Source organism: Poecilia reticulata, chromosome 1 (assembly GCF_904066995.2).
Source record: "Poecilia reticulata chromosome 1, P_reticulata-male-v2, whole genome shotgun sequence".
Taxonomy (NCBI): Eukaryota; Metazoa; Chordata; class Actinopteri; order Cyprinodontiformes; family Poeciliidae; genus Poecilia; species Poecilia reticulata.
This window is the reverse complement of record NC_088830.1, coordinates 3,239,049-3,256,759: the sequence shown is the minus strand read 5'-3', so window position 1 is coordinate 3,256,759 and position 17,711 is coordinate 3,239,049. Positions and strand designations below refer to the sequence as shown.

Sequence of the window (17,711 nt, the reverse complement as noted above, 5' to 3'; positions counted from 1 at the left end):
TTAGTGATCCCTTCATACTTTGAATGTCACATAGTGCAATGAAAAGGTCTTTGCCTGGTTAAGATTGATCTTGTTTTTTTGCTCTTCAGTCACTTCAAAGATAACCTGAGTAAATATGAACTGAGGATTTAATAGAGTTAGATAATCTCACTCATGATGTTTGTTGGCAGGTGAATCTTTTGGTCAACTTGAAAATTTCTGCTTGACATCAGTTTTGTTTCTTATTATTGAATCATGAACTTTGGCCTGAACTGAGGCTAGTGAGGCCTGCACGACTTTAGATGTTGTTCTGTGATGGTTTGCGACCTCCTGGATGTTTTCTCAATTTGTGTGGTGACTCTTCCTGTGGTTCATCTTCAAAGTAACTTTCTAGACTCATAGATGTCAACAGCATGTCTCAAATTTCTCAATTCTTTTCAATCGTGGCATAAAATTGCTTAATGAAGACATTTAATCTCCGTTTTGTTGGATTTGCTTTATATAAGTACGTTTGTTGACATTACTGGTCTACCAGGTGTTATAAGATGTGGTTCCTAACAGTTAATTTATTCATTCAACAAAGAGGACATTTACTTTTTGGCTTGGGTAGATTTTTCTTTCCTGAGATAAATCATTTGAAAACAGTTATCTTTGATTTGTGTGACAAAACAGCAAAAAAAACAAAACAAAACAAAAACTGGAGGAATCTGTCAGGGACAAATGCTTGTTTGCAGTTCTGATTCCTCCAGACGTTCAGTTTTTGTCATCATTTAACAGACTTCCAGTCTATCAGAATAGCTAAAGCAATTTATTTGAAATAGAACTTCTAACACAGGAACAACAAACTAGTGTCAAAAACCACAAACAGCAGAAACAATCTTTAATATTATTTGAGATATCTATAATCTTCACATCATCTGGGGATGTCATGGCAAATCATGGCATATTTTCCTTATTTTGTTTTTCACAAAAACATAGTTTGTACTGAAGGACCAAATTACATATGCTTTTTAAATATAAAGTAGAATGCGAATTAGAATATAAATCTCAATTTTGTTTATTCCAACTCACAGCACAAAATACAACTTTTCCTGTCTTGTGTTGGCATATTTCAGTTTCCTGTGAGATAATACCTATATTACATTTTCATTGTGCTGTTCAAAAAGGTCAGTAAATACATGTATTTATTCATAAAAGGTGGTTAAGAAACTATTTATGAATGTAGAAACATGTTACCCAAAAAGCTCTAATATCTTATTTATCTTTCATACCTCTTAGAATGTTTTTGCTTAGATGGCAACAAAACTCATATCTCTTCATTATTACCAAGCCTGTTGTTTCCCCATCAGTCACCTTGGCTGCAATAAAAGCAGATTTATAAAATGAGTCACACTGAGCTTAATCAGGAACTCCATTTTACATACATTACCTAGTGACTGGTAAAATGTTTACATTCAAAATACAAAAGCAAGTGCAAACAGATGTCCTGAAGCAATCCCCATCAGAGCGCTGAGAGCTGCAGGGTGTTGGCATGTCGTAGGTCTTCCTGGTCCTATAATGCAAATCAAGGTGATGACATAAAGGCTCCAGGTTGACATGCAGGCCATGCAGACACACAAATGAATTTCACTGACTAATCAGGACTTTCTGTTGCCTTCCTTTCATTTTACTAACAGTTTGTATCTAACTCTACCCCTAAATAATCACTTTTTAAGGTTTCACAGAACTGTCGCCGAAACAGCCCCAATCCAGAACCGCTCAGACCGTTACAGTAAAGTAGGAAAAAGTTGCTTTGTCTCAACGAAAGAAGTGCAAAATTGACAGTTTTAAGTAACTGATGTCTGGATTATATATTGAACTTTATTTACTGTCTAAGCATCTCAGAATGCTGAAAAAGAAGAGTTTTAGTGATTTGAGACTAAAACGTGTAAACAAAGCAAAGTGTTATCACACTTAGAGTAATGTGTGCTTTACCTCAGTGAAAGTAGTGCAAAATGAAGAGTTTTAAGACATGTTTAACATACATGTCTTAAAATAAACATACTTTATTTACTATCTAAGCATCTCAGAATGCTGTAAAAGGTTTAGTGGTTTTTGACTAGAACACATCTAAACATCGTGTTTATCTGATTCAACAATGAGGCAGATGGAAGACATTGGACAGAGACCAACTGACTGAGCTCCATGTTTCAGCATGGCGGTGGACGGAAGCACAGATGTGACTGATGTTGACTGACGTTGTGTGTTTGATGAAGTTTCCAAAAGAAGACCTTTCATTACAAAGATATTGCAAAAAAAAAAAAAAAGACCTCATCAGGTCAAAAAAGACCCACTTACCCACTTAACTTCTGGAAAAAATACCTTCTCTCTTTATAAAACCTATCAAAAATACTTTTAATTTATTTGTTCATGAGTATTTTCATAGGCAAAATCTCAGATTTTTACATGTATGTATGAGAGAGAAAACAAGACAAATACAAAATTTAAAATTATGGACATTTATTGACTTACATTTACAAATTTAGATATCTAAGCAGGCATTTTTAATTGACAGTAATCTTATCCCATTCATAACTCCTTGTGTTTCCATAGGAACTAAAACAAACAAGAACCTGACACAGGTTGTTTGACATCATCATGTGATGAAACCTCTATGTTCTCATCAATGATGTCATAACAGTTCAAAGAGATACAAGAATACAAGAATTCTCAGTTTGCTTTTCAACTTGGTTGGAGGTAGATCGATTCCAGAGAGACGACTTCAAACTGACTTTACAAACCATTTTAACTGTTCACCAAGTCAAGATGATTTTGGATTTCTGGTTATGAAGGGAGTTGAAAAGTTGTTAGGATATAACATAAGATGCAAAGACGTTTTAGTAGAGAGCTCTGAGGATGAGAGATCAAAATACTTTGATTTTGACATTGAACCCTGAAGACCAAAAGGACATGGAAGATTCCTCTAAGGATGAAAAAGTTATCATCAAAATCACAACTATGGATTTAACAGTAAAGGCATCAGGAGACTTTGTTGTTTTTGAAAGTGTTAATGTTCCTCATGACCAAATGGACCTGGATGTGTTTGCTTGCTCAAAGGTTGAGTGAGTTACTTTAACAACCACAGCTAACTCTTTGTTAACACAGACATTACAAAATAGTGTCTTTACCAGTCTTCCCAAAAACATGAAGGACCTGGATGTGAAATCAAGATTCATATCTTGGTTTCACATCCAGGAGGAAATTGTGACAAATTTTTAAGAAATCTTTGAGGATTCATCATCAGAAGAAAACTTAGAAGATGAAATTCAAAATGACACAGATGATTTCGACAGCGTGGATGCGAATCTTGAGTCAACCATGTAGTTTTGCAAATTTTCCAACTCATTCTTCAACTGTTGGATGAATGTTACAACACAAAACATTATGAACTGAAGTATTACCTGAAGGTTTGTGGCTCAGTATCTGGACTTTATACGTCATTGTTTGAAAGGTTTTTCTTTACAGCAATGCACCAACCAGGAAGATATTTTCCCCCAGATGAAGACTTTGCAGTTCAAAATGAAATAACTGAAACACTGAAGATGAAGGATGTAGTACATCGGGACAAGGGAGGAGACTTTTTGTTTTATATGTCACACTGTCTGACCCAATATGTCATTAACAGACTGTGAGCTGTACACAGCTGACTATTGTGAACAATGTCAGAAGTCTTCATGTATTATTCGTAACCTTGGTCCTGTCATTTACCTACCAAAGGAACGAGAGGACAGTTCAACTACTCTTCTAAATTGTTATAGGTGTGGAATTGCAGAATGTTGTGACACCTGCAACTCCAACATAAAGACAGAATACTTTAAATGTTTAAATAATTGGAATGTTTTATTTGTATTTTTGATAAAGCAAATTACATTTTTTGTTTCTTCTATAAAAGTTTATAAGAGTATAAAAGTTTTTCATCATAATTAACATTGAATTAACATGTTTTTCAATCTGGGATTTTATTATTGAGAAGGGTTTATAACGTTTTAAATTAAGGACAATATATTGCTTCAACGTGAATTCAATATTTCTGCCTAAGCATATTTCAATGTTGATCCAATCACATTTTGCTAGCTGGGTTAGTATGATACCAGGAAGTGAGCGGACATGGCCACACACTGTTTGAACAGCGACATCTGCTGGCAATTGGCAGTTAAAGAAGAAAGTGAACTATTTTAACCCTCCTGTTGTCCTCGGGTCAAAATGACCGAGATTTGTATGTGTTTTTCCTATACACAGAAAATGAGGACAACAGGAGGATGCAATTTCCGGTTTTGTACACTGGTGTCGTGATTACAAAATTTAAATTACTTTTAAAAACTACAATGGCCACGAGTGTACAAGAAAATTCTAGGGGATCTTTGCAGCCTTGCCCTCCATCCGATAGAGAAAATATCAAAATAACCAGGTCAAAACAAAAAAAGCAGCAGCCGTGATCTGTACGTTAAACATGTTTAATTTCATTTTTTAACACTTATTCCAGGCTGAATCATTACCACAGTTTTGACATGTAAATTGTTAATATCAGTTAAAACTATCAGAAAATAAAAACACCAATAGAAAACACTGTCTCACATCTGCACACAGGTATATGAAGTCCTGTTGGCATCTCTCACACGCACACACACACACGCACACACACGCACGCACGCACACACACACACGCACACACACACACACACACACACACACACACACACACACACACACATTACTGTTTTTTTACACTTTATCCTACTGCACACAATGTCTGATACAACTCAGGATTCAGGAGAACAGACGACACTGAAATAGTCTTGTTAAAGCATTGCAATACAGAGAATCATTCTTCATTAATGGGGGATGTGTTCTCCTTATCCTCCAAAAAAAAAACTAGCTAGCTAGTTCATTTTTAAAGTTTTCTTTTAAAAGATAGAAGAAATAAAAAAAAACATAAAGTGGTATGACGTCTTTTTTTAAGAGTTTATAAATATGAAAGGCCACTTATTAGTGACTTGTCCCACAGATCTTAACATTATTTGCATTAATGGTGCAAGAAAACACGGTTAAGTCTTAGAACATAGGTAGCTTCGCAACACGGACATTTTCTCTTCCTAGTAAAACCACACGTGTGAGATTGTCTCGCTACTCCGAGAGGTGGCCATTGTTTAAGTTAAGCAGACAACATTAAAATCTTCTATACAAACGGTGGGTGAGAAGATGCGTCTATACTGTGCCACCTATAATGCAAATCAGTGAGGAGACAGTAACGTTGCCCCAGCTCTTGATGTAAACAGGACTAAATGATGGAAAGAGAGATTTTAAACAATGCCCCAACGCCCATAAGGCATGTACGAGAATCAGAATCACGCCACGCCGTGTGTGTGCAACCGTGATATGGACGTGACTCAGGCTATTCAGGCAGTCCAGACACACCGATCGACCAACACTAAGAGAACAACATCAGTCAATCACGCTGCAGAGATGCCACACACACGGGTTCACAACTACAGTTTGTTATTTTACACTGTACAGAGCTTTAGAGCAGGTGGCAGTGTCCCATCACAGGCAGTGAGTTTTAATTCTTCATCTCATAGTCATCTCCCACAGAACTTGTGCTTGAGTAAAAAGAAAAAAAAAAAAGAAACTTAAAAACATTATCCCAAATGGTGCAAGGCAAGATTAACTGCTTAAAAAAACTCAAACAGGAAAAGTTCAGGAATATAAAAGAAAAAATTTAAACTATTCTTGGTCACAGTATCACATCCTAAACAAAACAAAACAAAAATCACCATGTGACGAGTTAATGATTTTAAGTAACACTATTTTCTGTGACCCAATTACCATTCAGGGACAACAGAAATTTGTTTTATTAACATATGTTTTCCCACATTTCAACCACAAACCTCAATGTATTTTATTGGAGCTTCATGTGGCAGACAAAAGGGACTGATGAATGAATACGTAGTTTTACTTTATTTTTTTTGACAAATAACATAAAAGATGTGGCCCTTGTGTGAATTTAATCCTCTTTACTCCGACATCCAGTGGAACCAAGAGCTTTCAGAAGTCTACTACTCAGTAAAAGGAGTCATTTAAACTCATTTTGAATTTCCTGTGGAGTCCTCAGAGGTTTGGAAGAGATTAGTGAACAAACAGCATCATGGAAATGACAAGACATGTAGGAAACCATCCAAACCACAGGCAGAAAGTGCTATTCAGATAAGAATTAAAGTCAATATTGTAGTCTAAATGCAAAGTAAAATATGAGGCAAAATCATTTCAAATCATCCTTCTATACAAACTCCACATACTCACTGTTAAATAAAGCGGTGGGGGTGTTGTGCTGTGGGGGACGCTTTTGTTCAGAAACCTCCAAAAGACTTGAGATTGAGGTGGAGGTTCACCAAACCATTATCGTGTGTTAAAGTGGTCCAGTCAAAGTCCAGATCAAGAGTCTGTGGTCAGACTTGCTGGATGCTCTCTATCTTATCTGACTGAGATGGAGTCATTTTAGTTTTGAGCCTCCAGAAACTGAAAGAAGCAGGTCCTGATGGGACTGTAGCCGTCATGGCAACTAAGTGCTTTTTAATCAGAAAAAAATATCCATCCGCTTCACAACTATCTGCTTTTTGTTGGTCTATCAAATAAAATGCTTGCAAAATAAATTGATGTTTGTGGTTCTAATGGGGGAAAAGAGGAGAAACTTGAAGGTCTATGAATAACACTGAGGCACTGCATGTCCCTCATCACAATCCTGAAGGGAAAAAACAACCTTTTTATTCTCCCTCTCCATCCTGACCTTCTGACAGCTTTACATAGCACCTGACAGGCTTTAAATTGCAAATAGTGTCCGCTGATTCCATTTTCAAATATTTGTCCTATTCCCTTATCGCTGACAGCTACACCAAAAAAAACCCCAAAAAAACTCTCCTTACACGTTTCATTTTTCTGTTATGAGTCATCCTGAGGCAGTAGCAGATGAGAACAGTATCAGGCATCCTTTATTTTCATTAGTCAGTTTATTTGGCACAAGTTGAGCCTTTTTTTTAAACATCCGTGCTCCACAGCTTCCACTTCCCAGATAAACGTGTGTGTTGTACAACAGAACTCCTGGCTCAATTCAGAATGCATTAATTGGTGTGTGTGTGTGTGTGTGCTGTACATGCACGTAAACACGATGACGGTGGACACAACGACCCGAGCCTTAAAAGACGAGTCGAAAAGGGAATGTGAATGAGGCGGCGCAGATCAGTTCCTACCTACTGTCAGAGTTGAGTCACTGACTTGTTATTTACACACATGAGCAATTAGTGTGTGTGTGTGTTTGTGTAAATGGTACAGTGAAGAGTTTCCATGATGAACACACAGCACACCATATAACCAGAAAGCATTAAACAGTCTACTCCTCATGAAATCAGAATAAAGCGCATGTTGCACTATTTACAGCTCTATACAATGTGTGTACATGTGTATTTGTGTGTGTGTGTGTGTGCGTGTGTGTGTGTGCGTGTGTGTGTGTCTGGCTGTGAGTTGTTTCAATGTAAAAGCGTCTCGGAGCTGGGGGGATTGATCAGATACGTCCCAGGAGGAGATATCAGAGGAACAGGAGGAGGAACGGCAGAGAGAGGCTGAGCTGGACGAGCCGCTCAAAGCCGGATCCACCAGCAGGACAAACGGGGAGCCGCTCAGACCCGATGTGTGGCTTCTGGCTTTATCTTAAAAACAGATTCGGTGGGATCCTGCTGAGCTCCGTCCTGAGAGCTGTTGGCTGTGAGAACATGGCTGAGGCAGTGCTGTGTTGAACTGGTCTCTAGTGGACTGAGGACTGAGGCCGGGCAGCGGGGTTAGGCCGACTGGAGGGATCCAGCTGGTCGTTGGGAACAGAGCGGCGGTTCTGCTCCGGTCGGTTGGTGGCTAGGTATTTCGCTCTCATACTGGAGGTGTACTGGATGAAGAGAGGGAGTACAAGGAGGAAGGAAGAGCAAGAGAGGAGGATGATGAGAAGCATAGAGGAAGGTACAGGAACAAGACAAAGGAAACATGAGTGGAATAATTAAACCTCTTTTGTACTTCAGCGCATCAGCACACAAATCCAGCTGAATCCAAACATTTACATGCTATATTACAACAAAATACTATTTTTCCCCCCACTGACTATAAATCACACTGAACTTTTTCTGATTTAGATCCATCAGGATTACCAAAATTACTTATGCTGTTATAATAATACTGAGAGAATTTTTTAGAACTCTCTTCATAATTAAAAGTTTACATGCACTATGCCGTCAACAATTTGGTAAAGCTAAGAGAATGACATCAGGTCTTTGTAAGCTTTAGAAGAGCAGAATTCAGTGGATGAAACCAGATATTTACACTCACCAAACAAAAAGACACAATCTGAAGTTAAATCAGACCAAACGTCTTGTTTTAGGTCAGTTAGAATGAGTAAAATGATTTTTGTTTTATAAATGCCAGAGAAGGTAAGAGGAGAGAGAGGAGGCAGGTAGAAAAACTTTTCTCAGAATCAGCAGCTGTCAGAGGGACTGGAGAGAAATGACAGTAAACTACTGTGAGAAGATTGTGTTTGGAGGGTTAGAGTTGTCTTGTAAAACTGACTATGGAAATAAATACATGTTAAAGTTTAGGAATGGAAAAAAAAAAAATCTAAAAATATTCTCTGATTCTGGTGATTTTTTTTTTTTTTTTGTCTAAAATGTAAAACTGTTTTAGTGTTAAATGACAAGAAAATGTATATATATATATTTTTATTTTTACAGTTTATGTAAATATCTGGTGTCAATTACAGGTAGAAGGATAAACACACACATACAGGTCATTGGATCAGTCATTTGGACAGCCAGGATCTGACTACAGCAGTCATTCACTAAGTAGCAGCTGATTAGAGCTAGAAGTTATTATGTGATTTCTTTGAAGTTAGTCTACTTCTGATGTAGTGGGTTAGCCTGGTATGCGTTAGTGGTTTCATGTGGGAGTCACAGTAAAAAAGGGGGTCTTGTGTTTCCACATCCCTGCGGAGGGCAGACGGTCAGCGCTGCCTGTGAAAGTAACGAGCTGCCGTCATTCAGCCGTTTGTGGAAGCTCTGGACGGTGGAGGTGGGAGCAAAGTGGCAGTGTGGCTGCTGGATGGTGAAAGGTGACGGGGGGGGAGGCACAGAAACAGCAGACACATACACCTCGACCAGAACATGTGCACACATAGACACAGTGTGGAACAGGAAGGAGGGGGAGAAAAGGAGCTGCAGAGGTTTGGGCTCCAGTGTTTCAGGGGGGTGGAGCTGCGTTCGGACAGGCGGCAGCGAGCGGAGAACGTGTCTGAACGGTTCGGCTTCAGCTGGCCACAGCATCCACACGCATGAAATCTACAGCTGATATAATGCGAGGGGGGTTTTCACCAACAAACAAGCCCAGCAACTGTCAAAGTCACAACGACCAGTAGAGGAGCATCTCAATAAAGTAGAGTTTCATCAGAAAGGGGAATTCATGGATTCAGTTCAATTCCAATCAAACGCCGAACTCACTGATACGTTTCAAGCACTTATTTTCTTTCTGATGGTTTTAAGCTAGTTGAACTAAAAATTCTGTTTCTCAGAGAAGGAAAAATTTAAAAAGACCAAGAAAAAAGAATTTTAATATCTACAGCTCTGGAAAAAATGAAGAGCCCATTGCACTGAAAACCTCCTGGTTATTCCACCAAAAATTAATTTCTGAACTCTTCCTCAGATCAAACATTAATATTGTTGTTTCTAAATGAATATGAACCTATTTTCTTTGCATTATTTGAGGTCTGAAAGCAATTCATCTTTCTTGTTTGATCATTTTTGCTTGGAATTTCAGAGACATGTCAGTAGTTCATAGTATAAATGAACAATGTTCACTTTACTCAAACATATAACTATAAAGAGTAAAATCAGGGAAACTGATTGTTTTTGGTGGTTTCTTCATTTTCTCCAGAGCTGTATGTTTTGGCCTCCATCACATACAGCAGGTGACCGCTCACAGGTTGCTGCATCTAAGCAGATTAACAGAAAGTTGAGTAGAAAGAAAAAGTGTGGTGTAAGAAGTACGTATAACAGGGAGATAAAACTGGAGAGGATTGTGAAAAGGAAAACCCACGGTGGGCTTTATCAGAGGTTGACCAGGGTGAGACAGACCGAGGAGTCAGAGCCTCCAGACACACACTCACCTGTGTGTGTCAGAACCGTTTAAAGGAGAAAAACGACCTGAGTGTTGCTCGGTGGTCCACACATCACACTGTCACTGAGTACTGATGGAGCTGTGTTACCTGCTGGTGTTGCTCCAAAGTGTTTCATCACATCCAGAACCAGCACACACCTGGAGGATCTCATGTTTCTCTCTGCTGATGAGTTTTATGAAGATTCCATAACAAGCAAACACTTAAAGTATTTCGGTTTGAGCTTAACGAATCCATATAGTACGAGTTTCACTTTTAAAATTGTAGTCAGGGGAAAAATAGATTTTTTTTGATGATATTCAAATTTATTGAGATGCACCTGAAATTCATTTTAGCTAAGAGATCTGAGTATGTTTGCAGTTCTTCCACATAGGTTTTGCTGCTGAACGGCAAAAACGCACAAGTTCAGTCTGAAAAATGTTCACCACTAAGTTAACCACTATACATCAGAAATAGAGGCCAACTCTGTGTCCAACATGACACTACAGGCAAATCAAAACAACAATTTCTCTTTCAATTCACGTGCAAATGGTACAAAAAACCTCTTCTTTTTAAGCTCCAGTGTCCCAGGCTGCCAAAATGACTCATGAAGCTTAAACCATAGTCACTGTCTAGTTTGAGCACAAATGACACTTGCAGGGATGAAGGGAAAGAGGACTACCTTCCAATATCCACACACAGCATGTCAGACGACTGAGATGGGAAAAACTTCACACCCTTGTTATCGGCGGGACAAACAGAATCTCTGTGGGGTTTGTTTCGTGCTGTGGGTATTGGAATACAGTAGAAGGGAGCGTGTGATCTAGAAAGTGTGCACTTACAGAGGGTGGAGGGGACTCCCTGCCAATCAGGGGGGTGTTCTCACACCGGGGGTTCTGAAAGTTTGCGTTCTGGCTCCTGCATTGTAAAATAAGAGGTTACTTATTTAATGTGCTCATCCTGCTGCTGAGCTCCTGGTCTGTGTTTGACCTCTAATCTGCTCATCATAACTCTGATCTGTTACCTCAATGATAGAATAAACAGGGACCTTCAACTTGGCAATTTATGACGTGCTTAAAAAGTTCAATATTTCCTATCGTGTAACAAAAAACGTGAGGAGCCACAGGAAGCTGATGCATGCCTATATATTTAGATTAATTTATTATTGACAGTACTGTTTAAAATGTTTGGATTTGATCAATATGTATGTTGACTTTGTAAATACATAGTGCCTTGAGAAGGTATTATAGACTTTTTTTTTTTTTACATTTTATCACATTACAAGAACAAGCTTCAATGTACGATTTTTATGCTCATCACAAAAGTCTGATGATGATTTTTACTCAGCCCCCTTCAACCTGATGCCTTTAAATAAAATCCAGGAAAAACAACTGCATTAAAAAAACAAGGATCACAAAGAACTAAAGTTCACACCAGAAAGGTGCAGATTAAGTTATAAAAACAACATCCCAGTACCAAGCTCCAGTTCGATGGGACAACTACAAGTGAAACATCCTACAAATTCTTTTTTATAAGACAGTGATGAGAAGAATGTCCTGTCTCCAGTTTGTCACAAGCCTCATCCTTCACAGTAGACATGACAGAATGCGCTCTGGTCAAATGAGATTGAGGTTGTACCTTTTGGCCTACAGGGAAAACAGCATGTGAGGTAGATAACTACCATCAACCCAAACACACTGAAGCACACGAGTTTTTTCAGCAGGGATGTAGTGGAAAATTTAAGAAGATTAAAACAGGAAGAAAACCTGTCACAGGTTCCAATAGGCATCTCACTGGGTGAGGGATTCATCTATCAGCAGAACAACAGTCCTACATACAGTCAGAGTATTTCCATGTGTTAGAATAACTGGTCTGGGGTGTGCTGTGGTGGCGCAGGGGTTGGGCACAGCCCACATGTGGAGGCCTTGGTCCTCGACGCAGCTGTCGCAGGTTCAATTCCCGGCTGTGGCGACCTTTGCTGCATGTCTTTCCCCTTCTCTCATTGCCCACTTTCCTGTCAATTAACTAGGAAAGTGGGCAATGAGATAGGGGCCACTAGAGCCAATAAAATCTTTAAAAAAAAAAAGAAAGAATAACCTGGTCTAAGTCCAGACCTAAAGCCAGCTGAATGTATGGCAACACTTGACAGATGATGCTTTGGCACCCTGTATCCAGTCTGACTGAACTATTTTGCAAAGAAGAACAAGCAAAGCTCTGTCCATGTGGAAAGCTGATGGAGACAGGATTTACATCTGTAAAATGCAGTTCTGTAAAATATGAACTCTGGGTGGCAAAACGTTTTACATTAGTAAGCAATTAAAAAGCCCTCAATCACTTTTGTTTCTCTTCACACTTTTGTTCTCCTTTCATGTTGGCCTATCATTGAGAATCTCATTAAAATACATTTAATATTAGTTTTAATGTGACAAAATGTAAAAACGAAAAACTGTTTTGCAAAGGCACTAAAAAAGCCATACTAACTATTCCAGCTCAGTTTCTGCTTGCAGTTAACATGCTGTGCTTGATTAAATCAAAATGCAACAAGCAGCATCACAACATTAAAGTTTTTTAAGAATTGTTCTTTTCTGAGCAAGGAAGTCAGTCCTGTGGCAACCACATGCATGCATGGTGACATTATAACTTATGTCACTGGGCCGCTAACATGTCTTTGCTGTATTTATCCGATTTCTGAAAATACTGTGGGGATAAACAGGCAGGTCGGCTAAAAGAGGCAGCAGGAGTTTTCCTATCACTCCAACAGGTCATCGATCTAATGAGGAGTTTTCTACGCTGACAGGTTGGTCACAGAGCACATGACTACACTAAATATGTCTAGGTTGTGTACTCTGGGCCACACAAGGCTAGCATCAGCTGCCTATAGCCTGCATGTGTATTGATTCTGGTAGCCTGTGGCTAGCGGCTGGTGCTAACTCACATGTATTCAGTGACGGGGGCATTGCTGACAGTGTGGGCTGTGGCAGGCAGGCTAGCTTCACTGCCATAGCTGGAGCCACAGCTGTAGAGACTGGGCATGTGAACACGGTACAGGTTATCGTGCACGCCGCGAGAGGCACCCGACTCGTCTTCTCCGTCCTCGTCATCCATCCTTCAACCGGTCAGATTAAGAGCAGGGCATGAGAGGGCATGATGGGTAAGAAGGAAAGAAGGTAGAGGGGGAGGGAGATCCGAGAGAGACAACAGAGTATAAACAAGTGATTGAAGATGAGGTCAGGGGGAGAGGGGAGGATTACTGGAGGTCTCCAAAAATAAATGAAACACCCAGCCCAGGCCATGCCTCCAGCAGCTGAATGAGTAGAAACGGGTCATTGACAGCATTCATCTACAGACAACATCTACTGCAAATACAAAAGGTCTGAAACAGGAAGCTGCATTTTTTTCTTTTTTGAACGCTTTAATTTATGTGCACTGTATAAACACATTATCCTTAAAGATAGCCATGCAGTCATTGTTTTTATGCATCTATTATTGAGATAGATGAGCTAGAAGCAAATAAGTCTGTCAAAGCAGAATTAAGTCTCAAGTAGGGCTGGGCGATATTTCATACAGCATGGAGAGTTTAGTTCATCCTGAGACGTCAGAAATGCAATGAAAACCATCTGGTTTGATTGAAGATTTGAACTGAATATTTCCCTAAATGCTTCAGTTACATCCCTCCTTCCCTATTTTTTCTTGGAGGATCTTGGAGACAACAAAGCAAAATAAAATCCCTCTAAAAACGAGTTACCAAGTGTTCAGTCTTAAACCTGCAGTATGTAACTCTTATTTTTTTTAAATCTGCTTTTTACATATTTTTTAAAACTGTCACTATGTTGCGACAGTATATCATAAGACAATAAGACAGATAACACCTGGGTACAAAAAGAGATTTTTTGGAAGTTGTCCATGTTTTATTAACTGAATTAGGAATATTTTGCAAAGCTGAATCCAAAAATGACATCCATTTTTCTCAGTCAAGTCAGGTTTTTATTCTAATGTCATTTAGAGAAATCTGTTCTCCTGACTGAATTGATGACATTATCAGTTCATTTATGTTAATATTTCTCATCCAAAAAAGATTTTAAGAGAAAAAAAATTGTGTATTAATTAATATTAATATTAATAGTGTATTAATTAAATGTTGCGAACTTGGATTTCTGTAAATTGAATAATAAACACCAATAAGGGGAAGTACATGTAAACTGAACATTTCATCTTCATTGTGTAAAATTCTCCGTCTCTTTTCTGTCCTGATGGAATCTCTCCTCCTGCTCTTCACTCATTGATCAGATTCTCAGGAAACCGATCCAGATGTCAGAACAAGTCCTGCATTTTGATGCTCATGTGGCTCCGTAGTTCTGAAGGTTGACCTGTTTGAGTAAAACCAATGTGATTTTTGGATTCAGCTCATCAAAATGACCCTAAAACCCCAGATAATTGTTTGGTTGTTGACCAGAGTAATCTGTGAAAAAAATAATCAAGCGCCTCTGCCTTCTCCCAGTGCTCCCAGTGCTGGGATACACAACTCAATCAGAAACAACCAATCAGAGCCAGGAGGAGAGTTTTAGCACTGTCAGTTATGCTTGTGTGTGTGCTGCTGTTTCAAACAGAAGCAATGAATAAAGGGGTCAAATAAGGGGAAATGACCTGCACTTGCACTTTATCAAGCCCAGAGGACCTGAAAGCACCTTAAAGTACATTCAGTCATTCACAGGTTAATGTTAATTGTTTAATAAAGTCCTCAGTCATATGTCTTCTACTTCTACTTCAGACATATAACCATGAATGTAAAGTATACATAGCACAATGTTTCCACTTAAACTGCTGGTAAACAGTCAGTTTTGTGCTTGGCACCGTCCAGCAGTATTTTTCAAGTTTTCCCACTTACAAAAATTAACTTTCATCGTACATAGACAGACAGAATCTAAGAAAAGTGGAAAAAAATAAAATAAAATTTCTAAGTCATTAGTTATTAACTTATTTCATGAAATAAGTATTTGATCATCTACCAACTAGCAAGAAATCTGTCTCTCACAGAGCCCTGTCACCCTCCTTCATGGCCTGTTTTAACTACACCCGTTTGAACTAAATACCAGCATAAAAGACATCTTTCCACACTCTCAAACAATAAGACTTAAACCTCTGTAGACCGGCACTAGGGGAGTGGGCTACAGAAGGACAACAGGCAAATAGATGTTATGGAACAGCCTCGTGTTGCTAGGCAACGACTTGCACTGAAGACAAGTCTTGTCTAGGTCTTCCAGCATGAAGATGACCCCAAACATACAGCCAGAGAAACTACAAAGTACTTCAGTGTCCTGGAGCGGCTTAGACAGTCTATGTATTTGAACTCAACAGAAAGTCTGTGGAGGGAGTTGAAGCGCCATGTTGCCAAGTGAAAACTGACCGATCTGGAGAAGATCTGATCAAGAACTATCTGACCTCTGCAACTGTAATCAAAGCTTTCAGTAACATATCAAACACTTATTTCATTCCATAATACACAAATTAATTATTTGAAAATCATACAGTGGAATCTGAATGATCGTCTAAATTAAAGACAATCTAACAAGCCTTCTGATTTTTAGCATTTAGGCAAAGAAATTAGATAAAATATCAATTCAAATTTCCTACATTTTCACATTTGTATAGAAACCCTGAATATATCACTATAAATCCCTAATGCATAGTAGCAATTTTTAGGCAATATCACCCAGCCCTGATAACAACAAAGCGTAATTATTTCCTAATTTGTTAATTTTTAATATGATAAAACAAAAAAAAATAGTAAAGCAAAAGTATTGGGGCAAAAGGAGATAATATGACTGAACTGAGCAATTTATCTTCAGACATAAAAATGGTTAAATGTAAAACGACCAGCAACAAAACAAAATGAGGCTTTAAAAAGTATGTGCTGATTTGGAAGTTGGATCTCTGGCTGCAGTGCTGGACACAACATGAAAGCACAAAATTTCACACTGACATCAAAAACACTTTCTTGGTCTTTTTAGTACTTTTGTATCTGCTGTTTACATATCGACACTATTATGCCAGGTGATAAAGAGATAAAAAGAGAGGGAACTCTATTTAGATGAACCGATGCAGAAAATAAGGACAATGACATATCTTGCCACCAGATGGCAGTATTTTGCCCTTTCAATAAAATGGACAGTAGAGCCTCCTCACTGGTGCATTAATGAACCCAGTGAGTGTCAGATATGAACTTCCCCTTATTCCTGTTGGGCCATATGTTTGGATATGCTTTGATCCAAACCCAACAGAAAACCAGAAAACACCACTATGGCACATCTCTGTTGTAATAGGAACAATCCATCCCTGCATTCAAAGCTTACATCTATTGCACCGATTGTGATGCTGAATTATTATTATTAGATCATATGATTCTTCAGTTATCTCCATATGCACCATCATTTGCTGAAGCCCGAAGCATTTCCAAATCAGGACAGGGGGAGAGAGGCAGGGAAGGAACAGAAGGAAGAAGTGGGGCAAAGGGGAGAAAAAAATGTGGTGGCATCCTGATCAACACAACATGGGTGCTCCAAGTCAAAAGAAAATGAGAGTTGTGCAAACAGACAAACAAACTATCAGTCAAACTGGCAGCAATGAGGGCAGACAGTAAAATAAGAAACAACTGCATGGATGCAGAGACAGGCAGAGGGAGGTATGAAGAAGTTCAACAGTTTGGGAGGCAAATACACCCAAAAGCAATGACATGCATGCAGACCAAGGAGGTTCTGTTTAAGGATTTTTGCGTTGTTTTCCATCAGGCATTAGAATTATTCACTGGAGCTGATAATGTGTGAATAATTAGCGAACAGGTTAGTCAAAAGACAAAGATTTAGGGATGTAAAGAGTTGTATGTGGTCTGTATGCGGGTTTTCCATTTCATCATTTGCCTTGACTCAACTCTACTGTCCTACTGAAGACGGAATCTCTTCAGGGCGGATGTGATCAGCTGCTTATTTCCCAATACTTTCTCAAGTTGATAAAAAGTTTGGACTAAAGATTTTTGCAAGGTTTTATGTTTGTCATCCTAGTTTACTCAGACTTTCTTTGAAGAATGAGCCAAGCCACCAATGGAAAAGTCTCATACCAGCATGAGAGGAACTTTGGAGGAGCATGTGTGTGTTACCTCTTCCTTGGCCAGGTATGTGGCACACTGCACACAATAGAAGAGAACATCAGAGCGGTGACAAAGGAGAACAGAACCAGGTAGATAAGACCTTCTACTCCGTCATAGCACAGCCCAGTCAAAGCCTGGACGTAGTCCTTTAACGAAGAGGAGAGGAGAGAAGAGATGTCAGCTGGGAAACGCGGATCGAATTTCTGTCATCAAACAAAGCAAACAGTGACTCACCATGTGTAGGCTGCGGCAGTCAACCAGGGCGGTCAGCTGGTGGAGACCAACCTCAGTGGAGTTGAGAACCGACTGAATTTGCTCCAGACTCTCCTGCACACAGAGTCAATGGTTTTCATACTGAACAGACATCCTGCTTTATGT

The 17,711-nt window shown here is 39.0% G+C and overlaps 1 protein-coding gene across 2 annotated transcripts in view; it reads right to left on the bottom strand.

The window, feature by feature from the left end:
- Nucleotides 1–4,456: 4,456 nt before the first annotated feature.
- The window catches only part of ttyh3b (tweety family member 3b), a 33,645-nt gene continuing 20,390 nt past the window's right edge, over nucleotides 4,457–17,711 (bottom strand). The window contains exons 11-15 of one of the 2 annotated variants that reach the window (XM_008404466.3): nucleotides 17,568–17,660; nucleotides 17,343–17,479; nucleotides 13,128–13,298; nucleotides 11,035–11,110; nucleotides 4,457–7,945 (exon numbers count right to left, since the gene is read on the bottom strand). In XM_008404466.3, the coding sequence (XP_008402688.1) occupies nucleotides 7,811–7,945; nucleotides 11,035–11,110; nucleotides 13,128–13,298; nucleotides 17,343–17,479; nucleotides 17,568–17,660 (612 nt within the window). In that variant the 3' untranslated portion in view covers nucleotides 4,457–7,810. The remainder of the gene's footprint in view (nucleotides 7,946–11,034; nucleotides 11,111–13,127; nucleotides 13,299–17,342; nucleotides 17,480–17,567; nucleotides 17,661–17,711) is intronic. The other variant, XM_081610514.1, reaches the window with a different exon arrangement.